General features: G+C 40.2%; 2 protein-coding genes across 2 annotated transcripts in view; one reads left to right on the plus strand and one right to left on the minus strand.

Annotated features, from left to right (window-relative positions):
- LOC113529552 (dedicator of cytokinesis protein 2) overlaps positions 1-12,436 on the minus strand; it is a 119,071-nt gene that overhangs the window by 41,439 nt on the left and 65,196 nt on the right. The gene's annotated exons all lie outside the window — the stretch shown is intronic.
- LOC113529553 (uncharacterized) overlaps positions 1-12,436 on the plus strand; it is a 29,152-nt gene that overhangs the window by 11,963 nt on the left and 4,753 nt on the right. The window contains 3 exon segments of the mRNA XM_026918809.3: positions 2,709-3,105; positions 3,107-4,483; positions 6,307-6,381. Of these exon segments, the coding sequence (XP_026774610.2) occupies positions 2,987-3,105; positions 3,107-4,483; positions 6,307-6,381 (1,571 nt within the window). The 5' untranslated portion in view covers positions 2,709-2,986.

Consider the following 12,436-nt stretch of genomic DNA (forward strand, 5'->3'; position numbering starts at 1 on the left):
AGGGGTGTAATGGTGAGGTATCCACATACTTTTGGCCATATAGTGTATGATTTAAGCATATTAACCATGAAATAAACCATCTCAGTAAAATCATAGTGTATAATAAACCCATAGTGTATCCAACCTAATTTAAAGAGAAATATTTGAACATATGAGTTTGAGTGGTTGAATTCCATTTGTTTTCATACCAACTGAGTCACAAGCCATGTTCATTGTTATGAATTAGCAGGTGTGAGACAATGTTGGTGTATCATAATAAAATTGCAGTAATCTATTGAGAGAACAACACGAATCTTCTGTTAAGTTAGCTGAGATGTCCTACCTCAATCAAATTCACAAACGGAAACTGCCTTTTAATACTCTAAAAGGTTACTGCACCCAAATCCCTGACAAATTAGCTCCTATACTCCCCCTCCTTCACACACACACACACACACACACAAACACCATCAGCACCCCCCTCGGCCACTTCCTCTGCCTTTCGTCTCTGCATCCTAATCAAGGACACACACCACAAGTACACAACCTAACGATGGACAAGGGCATGCATGTGTGTGTTGGTATTTGATTAGAACACGTTTCTTGTGCACACACACACCTGTTCCTAATGTCGTTTATGGTGTGTGCTTACATATGTGCACTCTGTGTTGTTTCTTATTAATGTCCTTCTGTCAGAGGCTAATGGGGGTCATTAGCATATTAATCTAACAATCCCCCATATAGCATCCCTTCACGTACACACGAGCAAGCCCACACGCATGCACAAACACACACACGCACACACACAGCCAGATTGACACACACAGGGACACAATGAGAGTAGGGCTTAGTACAGGACAAGATAAGCTTACAAGGTTGTAAGTGAGAGTGCTTACTACTGGGAGAAGAAATGAGACAAAAATGACATGCCCAATTTCGCAAGAGATTGACTTAAGAGGAGGAAGAGAAAGCATTAATGAGGGATTAATATCTGAAGAGTTACAAGTGTGAGAGAGAGAGAGAGAGAGAGAGAGAGAGAGAGAGAGATTTGAGTTAGGGCTCAAAGATATAGTTAACTAATAATTCATTGTAGGAATACACAAAGTTGCAATAAATTAACAGCCATTGGGGGAAAAACAAAAAAGGTTTATGGTTCTTGCATTTTTAAAAGCCACTCATGGCTCCTACTTATTATCTTGCGATCTCAAGCAATATAAAAAGAGCTACATTTTCAGTTCAACAAACAGAGTGCTGGAGGGCTTTTTACTTTTATTTTTCACAGGGAAATGGGACTGCTTTTTTGCATTTCTTTTCTTTAACATTTTCTTTACTTTAAGTTGCATCAAAAAAACAAACAAAGCAAAATTGTCAGAAACTTGAAATGTCTGCTGGGAAAGAGAGCTTCTTAGAACCCTCACCCACCATTTGTGAAGCACGGAAACCTCGATCTTAAAGGTGAAATCTATTATTCATGTATGAAGAAACGTATTCTGTTAGGCAGAATTTCTGGATGGTTTTAAATGAATGGTGGCATTTCAGAAATGGTGTCTAGTGCAAAAATGTTGCTCTAATAACCTACTAGCACAACAGGAAGCTTGGCTATAAAGCAGATATCTCAGACAGACTTCATGATGTGGTTATGTAATTGATTGTACTGGGTATACAAGGCTCAAGAGCTTTAAATGTGCTTTTGGACTTGTAATATAGATTTCAATGATACCATTTCAAGATTTAAGATTTTTATTTGTCACATACACAATTATATACAGTATATAACTTGGAGTGAAATGGAAACCTGGCCTACTCCTTTTCAGACTGTGCATTAAATACTAAATTAAAGTTAAAATTAAAGTTAAAATCAGAAAAGAATAAGAAATAAGATAAGAAATAAGAAGTATGGAATATATGTAGAGCAATGTGCAAAAGGGATGTACAAAAAACACAGGGAATGTGCAGAAACGGATTTACAAAATATGCAGTATGTTACATGTAGTAGCAATACAAAGTGCAAAGTGCAGTGTGCGGAGTGTCAGTGGTGTGCAGAGTGACTGTAGAGTCCTTGTGGAGTCCTAGGGGGTCTGTATGCTGGACATGTCCTTGTTGAGGAGTCTGATGGCCTGAGGGAAGAAGCTCCTCCTGAGCCTCTCAGATTTAGCCATCAGACTATGGAAGTGCCTGCCTGATTGCAGCAGGCTAAACAGACAGTTACTGGAGTGAGTGGAGTCCCTGATGATTTTAAAGATACAAAAACTAGCATATGGGTTGTGAGTGGCACAACAGAAAAGCATTCATAGAATAGAGATCCAAGAGAGGAAAATCGGCTGTGCTGTCTGGGTCAGATGGATGGCGTTACACTTCCTCCTGTCAATCACAATAACACTCACCAATTATGGGTGTCTGTGAGCTCATGTATTCAGAAGAGGACAGTTAAAGCTTTTCATTGAGTGTGTTTAACTGCCATGTGACATAGTATGAGCAGCAGTTTGAAAAAAAACATGGTTTGCTGGTGTACAGTATACATTCATATCATTCAATGAATCTGGCTAGATTATATCCAGTATAATGGGGACACTGGGTGGGAGGAGCAAATACACCCTGGACAGGACACCAGTACAAGCCAGGACTACATGCTACTCCTTTAAAAATAGTGAGACTGGAAGGTTAAAATATTGTGCAGACAGTCCAATTAGAGACGCTTCATTGACCTGTGCACTCCTTTTTTCTGACAGGCAGAAAGACATCTGGAGTCAAGGAGACCAATCAAGCAGCACATGTAATTGCAGTCAAACAGCCTCTGAGGACTAAGAAACGAAATGATCAAATGCTGAGACACAAGAAGTTTTCCAACTAATGAGACCATACAGGACATGCTGACTTTAGATTTTCTCACCCACACACTTTGCTTTCTATGAAGCATAATCATCCTTGGATAGAATAACATGCCAAATAAGAGAGATCCATTCCCCTTCAGCTGCGGCTCTGGGGGTTGAGCCAATCGGCACAGGCCATGGGCCGAAAGGCAGCTGATACAACTAATCCAGTGCCAGCACTGGGAGGGCGAGGAGTTCTGTCACAGAAATGGGGACCTCTTTGCAGTGTGGGGGTGCAGACATCACCGGGACTACGCTCCCTCTTTAAAGAGGAGGAGTCAGCCAACAGGGACAGCCTGTGGGAATTCTGTCCCTGTGGAAACCATGTCTCTAGACAGAGCGAAGCCCCCTTTAGGGCAATTTCGGAACTGCACAAGCAAAGTAACCCAGGATGAGACGTCACAAGACGGCAGTGTCTACTGCCAGATCAAATCTATCCAAACAAACCCCAACCAGTCAGGATGCAGGGGAAATTTCAAAGGGAACCCTCGCTTCATCAATGGCAGCGTAGTAGCATCTGAATTGTTAGAAGGGGTCTGTAGTGAGGGGGTGGAGACAGGAGAAGTGAGTAGTCAAAGAGAGCCTGAAATGAGAATTCCGAGGCGGGGTCAATCACTAAAAGGGGAGAAGACATGCCCTACAGTACAGTGTGGGAGTGTGAGGTCATATGCCACACACCCCCGACCTTGCCGTATAATGACATCATCCAGACCATGCACAACATGTGGACGAAAATTACAAGCTCCATCCTGCATGGCACCTGCATGCCGTAAACGAGAGACCAGTCAGATTCAAGCAAGCATGACCCTTCCAATGCCACCTAGAAAAGAAGTGCCCAGACTGCAGAAGCAGCAGTCTACAGACAGATACCCAACTCACACTTCACACACATCTATCACTTACACTCAAGCTGGGAGCACACACAAAGAGAACGCTCTTGATAAAAGTGACAGAACCACACTCATGAACCATGCTCACCCACAGAACAAAATATGTAACAAAAACTCTGCAACTATACAAATATCTACAAATTCATGTAAACGAAAAACATCAGAACACCAACAAACCCACAAATTACAGATAGGAACACTGACAAATAAAACACAGCCAACGGAATCAATAGCAGCTCAAAAACAACATGCTCCAAAAGATGTACAGCTCACAGCAGAGTACACGAATAACCAAACTTATGCAACTATTGCATCTGCGCCTTCATCTGTCTCCGCCACCCCTAAACCACCTCCCCCTGTGCTTTCTATTGGATCAGACTCACAAACCACACCCACTCTTCCACCTAAAAATGCCTCCCATTGCAAACCTTCAGAGCAAACAACAAAACTGGCATCACCAGAGATTCAGAATGGCTCAGAGACCAAAGCAACATCCCAAACCCAACCCCCCAACCTAGAACCGAAAACTGCTATGGCCCCAGAAACCAAACCACAACTGGTAGACTATCAGCCTCTACGGAAGAACCTGACAGAAGCACAGATCCCGCTGTGCAATGGGGTGCCATCAGCACTACATGGACTACTGCAGAACATAGAGGAGAACCTGCTATCCAACCAAGAGAAGATTAAGGTTCTTCTCAACGTCATTCAGGACCTGGAGAAGAGCAAGGCCATGAGTGAAGGGTGAGAAAGAGTTTGAAGTTACTAAAATCTGATTCAGTCCCTGTTCCAGATGATGCACTTACAGTCTAGCAGTCTTTATTTGTACATGCCCCCAGGGCCTACAACGCTGTAAGATGTCCCAATTGGCCACCCATTAGTGATGGCCTTATTGAGCACTAAAGCTCATGGACATGCTCACATGTGCCCTCTATGACCCCTTAATGCACCACCAATAGCTTTTTTAACCAGTACCCCTGCAATATTGGTTAAGACCAGTCATTGCACATTTGGTAGCAGACAGCAAAAATGACGGATTCAGCAACAACAAAGCCAATGATAGAGAAAAAGATATGCAAATCTGTTTTAAAATGCCTTTCATTGGTAATTTATCTTCTCATTGAGAAGCATTAAGTTTGCAACTTATGTGGAACAAAACACTATAAAATAACTGATTAAACCATGTACACTGGCACATGGGTGGCATGATGTACCAAGAATACGCAGCTGCCAGCCTTGAAATAAAACATGACCTTAATTTCCACCCCAGTTCTGCCCTTAAATCATATCCCAGACAGGTCTGTTATTCTTATACAATTCGTGCAGAAGTAATGAATCATATCTAGCTCATGTAAATTTAAATCATTGTAAGTCAAATTGCTTAACTGAAATATAGAGCAAGAATGAAGCCACTGCAGTTGTTATGTGAATATTCATTTGTGTCAAGGTACAAATCAACCTCGTCCTCACCTTAATTAGGTGCTGCCAACCCTTCAGAATGCTCTTGTAACCCTCCCACCTACCCCCTTTAATATAGAGCTAGTATGTAGAAGTAGCTGGTTTTACCATGGTACATCATTCAAAGTCACAAACGGGCTTTACAGAAATGAGATTTATGGACTGGGCATTCTTTATCCTTTTAATACATGTAGGACTAGTTTGTTTGTCTATAAAACTGTCTACTATAATGATTTATAATCCCACTATCCTGTGTCACCCAAGAGAGGATGGGCTCCTTTTTGAGTCTGGTTCCTCTCAAGTTTTCTTCTTCATGTTGCCTTAGGGAGTTTCCCCTTGTCTCTGTTACCTCTGGCTTTCTTATTAGGAATCTAGGTCTAGGTCAGGATTTCTGTAAAGCTACTTTGTGACAATGTCTATTTTTTAGATAGTAGAGCTATACAAATAAAAATGAATTGAAATTCAATTAATATTTTGTGTGACAACTTCCATTTTGGTAAAGCAACTGACAAAATACCTCTGAACTTCATTTGGTTCCAAAGGATTGAACCTGTAATGACACACTCAGTTTGTGATGACGCTGTGTCCCAAATTGCTATTTTCTAAACTAATACACCTTCAGCTTGAGGACTTTTGAACCAAAGTGCGCTCTTGGAGGAGAACTGCAGGGCATTATTTGGAACAAGGCTGAGCATCCTGAAGATTCCTTCAGGAATCAAAATTATCAATAGAAATTGTAACCTCTCTTCTTTTAGCCTTTGCTTTCCTTTTTCCTCACTAAACTATTAAACTGCTTCTTATATCTTCTTACTATGTCAGCTTTTCCCTCTAATCTCTCCATCATGGCTCTTCTCACCCTCTAAATTTTCCCGTTTGCTTATTCAATCTTTACTCAATCTTTCTCTACCCTTTCTTGCCACCTTTCATAATGTTGTCCACAGCTTCTTAACTCCGTCTGACAGACAGCTCTGTTCCATGTGGATGTAGGGATGTGTTTGTGTGTGTGTGTGTGTGTGTGTGCGTGCACATCATTCACAGTACTTGGGCATATGACTGTACAGGTTACTGACTTTTGTTCCTGTGTATTATTTATTTATGTCTTTAAACAGACGCTGTTCTTACAGAACAGGGCAGGACATCAACAACTGCTCGACCTGCCAGAAAACAGCCTGCATCATTTACAGGTACTGCATACACACAGCTCTACAGCCTTAAAGTAATAGTTCCACAAAAATCATATTTACAAAATTGTCTCCTTGCTCCCAGTGTAGTCAGTTAACCAGTGTTTGGTGTCTGACATTTGCAATGGTGTTACTGGGCTGGGGTAGGTAACAAGTAACAATGGAAATCTAGCTCATCTAAAAATCTTTTCTGTAGTCTTATTTTTAAATAACTGTTTTTATACAATAGCAGGGATAGTCTGTATTCACAAAATTAACTGTGAAGTGGAACAGGAAAATAATCCAGGACAGGGTAGTGTGATGTAGCTCAACAAAAAGTGGCATTACTGCTAACAGTGGATTATTTTCCTATAACAGCATGATGCAGAGTGTTTTATTCTTCTTAAACCATAGCTACCAACAATTTAAATTTTTCTTTAATTAACAAACATAATTTTTATCAGTTTATAGTTACATTTAATGTTGTGAAATGTCTGTAAAACAAGTTCATTCTTGTCATCACTTACGTTATAGATATACACAGTTGTTCTCTCATCAGCCTCTCTTTTTTCCCTCTCTTGAAGTTAATAAAACTAGTTGCGAAGAAACCAGAACGCACAAAGTCTTTAGTCCTGAACACGTTCCCATGCAGAAAAAACTGTTTACTGCAACTCACTCCTGGCAGGTCTGCCTCTGAGCACCATTCGTCCTCTGCAACAGATCCAGAATGCAGCTGCACGATTGGTTTTCAACCTTCCTAAATTTTCCCACACCACCCCATTGCTGCGCTCCCTCCACTGGCTTCCTGTAGCTGCCTGCATCGGATTTAAAACACTGATGCTTGCCTACAAAGCCAAAAACGGACCAGCACCCACTTATCTCAAAGCACTTATCACACCTCAAGTGCCACCACGCTCCCTCCGATCCTCTAGCACTGCTCGACTGGTCCCACCATCTCTCAGGGTACAAGGAAGGCATGCATCGAGACTCTTCTCTGTTCTGGGACCTAGGTGGTGGAATGAACTTCCCCTAGATGTCCGAACAGCTGAGTCACTGGCAGTCTTCAAACAACGTCTAAAGACTTACCTCTTCATAAAATACTTAAATTAGCACTTTCACCAAAAAAAATAAATAAAGAAATAAAAAAATTTAAAAAAAACATCCCCAACAGAGTTTTGGACTGATGGTATTCCTAGTTCGTGACCTAGTGAGCCAATATCAGAATGTATTTTTGATAGACTTCAAAGCAAGTCGCTCTGGATAAGGGCGTCTGCCAAATGCCGGAAATGTAAATGTTACAAAGTGCTGACACTTGAGACTCCTTCCATAAATGTCAAACAAATGTCTCTTTACAGAAAATGTCATCATATCAATTATCATACATTTTTCTTTATTAAATAACAATACATATTTTAAAATCTGTTTATTATTAATCTCGAATCGTGTAAATTGTCTGACATACAAGTCCATTTGAATGAGTTATTACTATAAAAAGTACTCTAAAAAAAGATAACATATTTGAATGAGCATGTTAATATAAAGCTGTGATTTGCATTACAGCCAGTACTATTGTTAGAGCTGCTGATAGAGAAAATTAATCAAGCCCTTATGACCAATCAAATTCAGAATTTCAACATCCTGTGGTATAACAAGAATTAATGCACAAGAAATATTTCCTTTGGGAATCTGATTTGGGTGACACAGACTTCCATTACATGTGTACTTGGCCTCAGAGCTCCAATGCACAACTAAAGAAGCAAATGTCAGACACCAACAATTGACTATAGGCATAAGTGGGTAATTATGTAAATTAGATTTTTCACCAACTATTCCTTTAATGTACTGTAACTTATCAAATGTGTTTTCCTAAGCTGAGCATACACACACATAGATGCAATTAAGAGAGCTGTATGTATGCGGGAGAGGTTATTTATGTGAAGAGGAAGCCAAGTTTAATAAGTGGATGTGTTGCAGCTTTGAGCTCTGAAGGCTGTTCTGCAGGGTTCATCATTAACATTAAGCGGGTTCACACTTGAAGTTGAAAGAAGTTAAGCCCTATGGGATGTGGTTGCACTCAAACACACACACACATGAAATGAGAACACACACTAAGACTCAAATCATATGTACTTCGGGGACTTGGATGTCCTCAAAAGCACAGGGACGTTCCAGTGTTTGTGACTCTATTTCCTTTGGTGTATTCTGGAACAATTTTGCTTAAAATACAAATTCTCTCTCTCTCTCTCTCTCTCTCTCTCTCTGTCTGTCTCTTTTTATTCCAAGCTGCTAGTTCTATCACATTCTGTCCTGCTGGGATGAAAAGCATCAACATCATTGCACCATTTGAAATCTCAAACCAACACACAAAAATACATTTTGCCATAACCACACATAAACATTTAGACACTCACACACATGTTCACACACTTGCTTCCAAGTCTCTTGCTCTCTTTTACACACACACACACACACACACACACACTAAGATGAAGCCTCGGGAATCAATTAAATTTCGGAAGCTTTTCTACTGAGGCTTTATCCCACAACAATTGAGACGAAACACACTCACACACACACACACACACACACACACACACATACACACATGCTCCAATAATGCCCCAGCAATGCTCCACATACACACACAAGCACAATAACACAGTATGATAAGCTCAAAATGCTTTTAGTGGGTTTGGTTTATACGCACATCACAAAACATCACAAATGCCGCTGTGTGCTTTACAGCCAGAATACTAAATCAAAAAGATCTATTTGCACTCACATCATTTTCTCTTCCTTTCTCTTTATCAGATTCACACACACACACACACACACACACACACACACAGCATTATGCCTAGCCTGGCATAAACCATTGGCTTTTGATTTCAAGAGATAAATATTATTCTTCCAACCTTTCTATCTCTGGAGACAGGTGCAGCTTTAGAGAGATTTTTAAAAGCATAGACACTTTCACATCATTTATTTATGCTTTCTATCCACTTTTCCTCCATTTTATCCATCTTACCTCTTCATTTTTCCTCCTTCTTTGCTTTATCCCCCTTCACAGGGGAGGATTAGCATACAAGCTGCTGCCTACGGGCCCTCTGTATGATCTGGGCCCGCTGATTGGTCAGAAATTTTTATTTAATTATTTTTTTAAACACAAGCTGGATTGATCCATAAACCTCACATACAGTAAATCAGGGGTTCTCAAAACGTTTTGCAGCCAAGGACCCCTTCCAAAGTAATAGACTTTAAAAAGAATATGTACAGTAATATTATTTTTTAACCCATTAGCAATTTTCATGCAAGAATATGAAGTAAATTGTCCAGTTATTTCACATAAACCTTTTTTACAAAATAATAATAATAATAACTCTAAAATATTTCTCAACTGGACCCTAAGAGTATTAAATGTAACTCTGTTACTAACTGTAACTCTTTCGGATCTCAAATGGCTCAAAGTGTTGTTGTTGTTTTTTTTTTCTGAACCAGAATAATTTACAATATTGTGAGCAGAGTTCTTCGTTGCCTAAATATGGCTTAAAATGCTTCATGAACTCTTACTTCTAATTAGTAAGGTAATTAGTAAGATGCAAAATAACATGACTTTGCATTGCATTTCATCACATCTATTTAAATATTCATTAAATTTGGCAAGGCATAACAAATGTGCATTGACAAATACAATAAGCATGCACTAATGTTTTGTGCCTGCTGTGTCTATGCTTCATTAAGAAGATTCATTTCCATTTATCCTGATAAATGAACGCCTCCTCTAATACATTCACTACATACAGCACACCTTTAACAAGCAGCAGTGCAGTGGATCCTCTCTGTCAAGCTGCCTCACAAACCTCACCATTCACACTAACAAACAGCTCAGATGGTGAACAGAGGTTTCAGGGGAAGCATATTGATTAAAGAATAACGGCAATGCCTACATCTACAAAAATATAGTCTCTCAAAGTTCACCCAAAAGCGCCAGCAGAAAGTGCTAACTCATTTGCAAATGATACATCACTAGTTAGCCGCAGCTAGCTCCAAACGTAGCTTGTGTGCAGACATTGCTCTTGGGCTGTTTGTGACTTTGCCAATGAGTAACACAGCGGAGAGTGGAGGGCACTCTTTTCTAAACTTGTTCTGGTCAAAAATAAATAGAGACGGATCTAGATCAGACTGAATCACACAGCTCTGAAGTCAGTAGAATGTGAAATTCTTCGCAAATTGAATTTTACCACCCTAATCATCAACTTCTCAAAGTTATAAGCTGCCTTCTTTGAATACTGGGGTTTGTTTTGTTGCGTGTATCTTTTCTGGAGTTTTTTTTTAGTAATTAGTAGACTGCTTTTAGTGTCCATGGGTTTCATTTTTCATCTGTGAGTATGCATAGTTTTGTGTGTATATTATACCTTGCACATGCACATTTCCAAGCAGAATGAGATTTATCAAGTTGTGTGTGAGGATATGTGTACATTCGTACATTCGTACATTCGTGCCTAATGGGGCAGTCGTGGCCTAATGGGGCAGTCGTGGCCTAATGGATAGAGAGTCAGACTTGCAACCCGAAGGTGAACCTGAAGGTTGTGGGTTCGAGTCTTGGGTCCGGCAGGGATTGTAGGTGGGGGGAGTGAATGACCAGTGCTCTCTTCCACCCTCAATACCACGACTGAGGTGAGACCCTTGAGCAAGGCACCGAACCCCCAACTGCTCCCCGGGCGCCGCAGCAAAAAAAATGCTGCCCACTGCTCCGTGTGTGCGTGTGTGTGTGTGTGCACGGATGGGTTAAATGCAGAGCACAAATTCTGAGTATGGGTCACCCTACTTGGCCACAAGTCACTTCACTTCACATTTAGAACTACTCCTGACCACGCGCATGAAGAAGGCCCTAGTGGTAGAAATGTGTAATCACGAGTAAACTGATTATGAGGAGATCCCATCCCACTTACTGTCAATCATGTCAGCATAATTGACAGTAATTACTGACTGTGGTGCTCACAAAAAGGTGCAGACAGGTGACAGATGAAATGTAAAGTAAAATCTAAAAGGCACAGCTAGAGTTTGAAGATTTGTCTCACACAGCTTTGCACAGGAACCTTGTTTTTAAGGACAGCGGGAAACTCTTTGATGAGAGTGATGAGTGATCAGTCAATTTCATTTGCAATTTTAGTGCAGCTGCAAGCTACAGGCCCCACTTTTAGAAAGGCCAACAAAACAGCAATAGCATCCCCGTGCACACTCAAGTCCTTTCTACTCTAGGGTTTTTTGCCACAGGCATGTTTTAACATGAAATTGGAGCCAGGTCTAGCATCTCCCGCCTAACTACGATCTGAATAATGGCACATGCTTTATGTGTACTCATATTGTTCATGCTGCAATATATTACATTTCTAAATACGACAGCAGTAAAGACAACAGTAATGAGGGATTTTCAATCAGCTTTTCTAGATGTACCTGGGGCAATAGTTTGCACACAGTCATAAAATCACCATTTTAAAAGGAAGTAGTTTACCATATACAGCAATTTGGGGGCGTTTATTTATGTAAATGAGTGTGGCCATGTATGACCAGAGCAATTTAGTACGTGTAGGATTTATCAATGGCCATTGCCTATGGCTTTGTATATGCACGTGTGATAAATCCCAATTTTCTAATGCATACTGGCGGTTCTTACGCACAGAATTAGACCTTGCTCTTTGCATGTTTTCGTAAATGAGACCCCAGTTGTTGATGTTCTGCTTGAGATAATGCGCTCACATAGAAAGGGTGAACTCTGCGCTGTTCTTATTCCCTATTGTTTGGTCTATTTCAAAACTGATTTATTTTTTCAGCTCATGAATTTGTTCTGTGGTGATTTATAGGTACATAATGGTGTTTTAGAACTTAGTGCACTATTTACTCAATAGAATAACATTTGAGATTCAGCTACAGAAATCGAGAGACTTCAATAATGGCATGTTAGAAATAAATTACTTAAAGTTGATATGATGTTTCGAACACATAATTTATTTTACGTTTAATTGGAGTTTAACTGAGCAAAAAAAGGCAAAAATGTCTGCAAAATGTATGAACCTTA

This window comes from Pangasianodon hypophthalmus, chromosome 9 (genome assembly GCF_027358585.1).
Source record: "Pangasianodon hypophthalmus isolate fPanHyp1 chromosome 9, fPanHyp1.pri, whole genome shotgun sequence".
In the NCBI taxonomy this organism is placed as follows: domain Eukaryota; kingdom Metazoa; phylum Chordata; class Actinopteri; order Siluriformes; family Pangasiidae; genus Pangasianodon; species Pangasianodon hypophthalmus.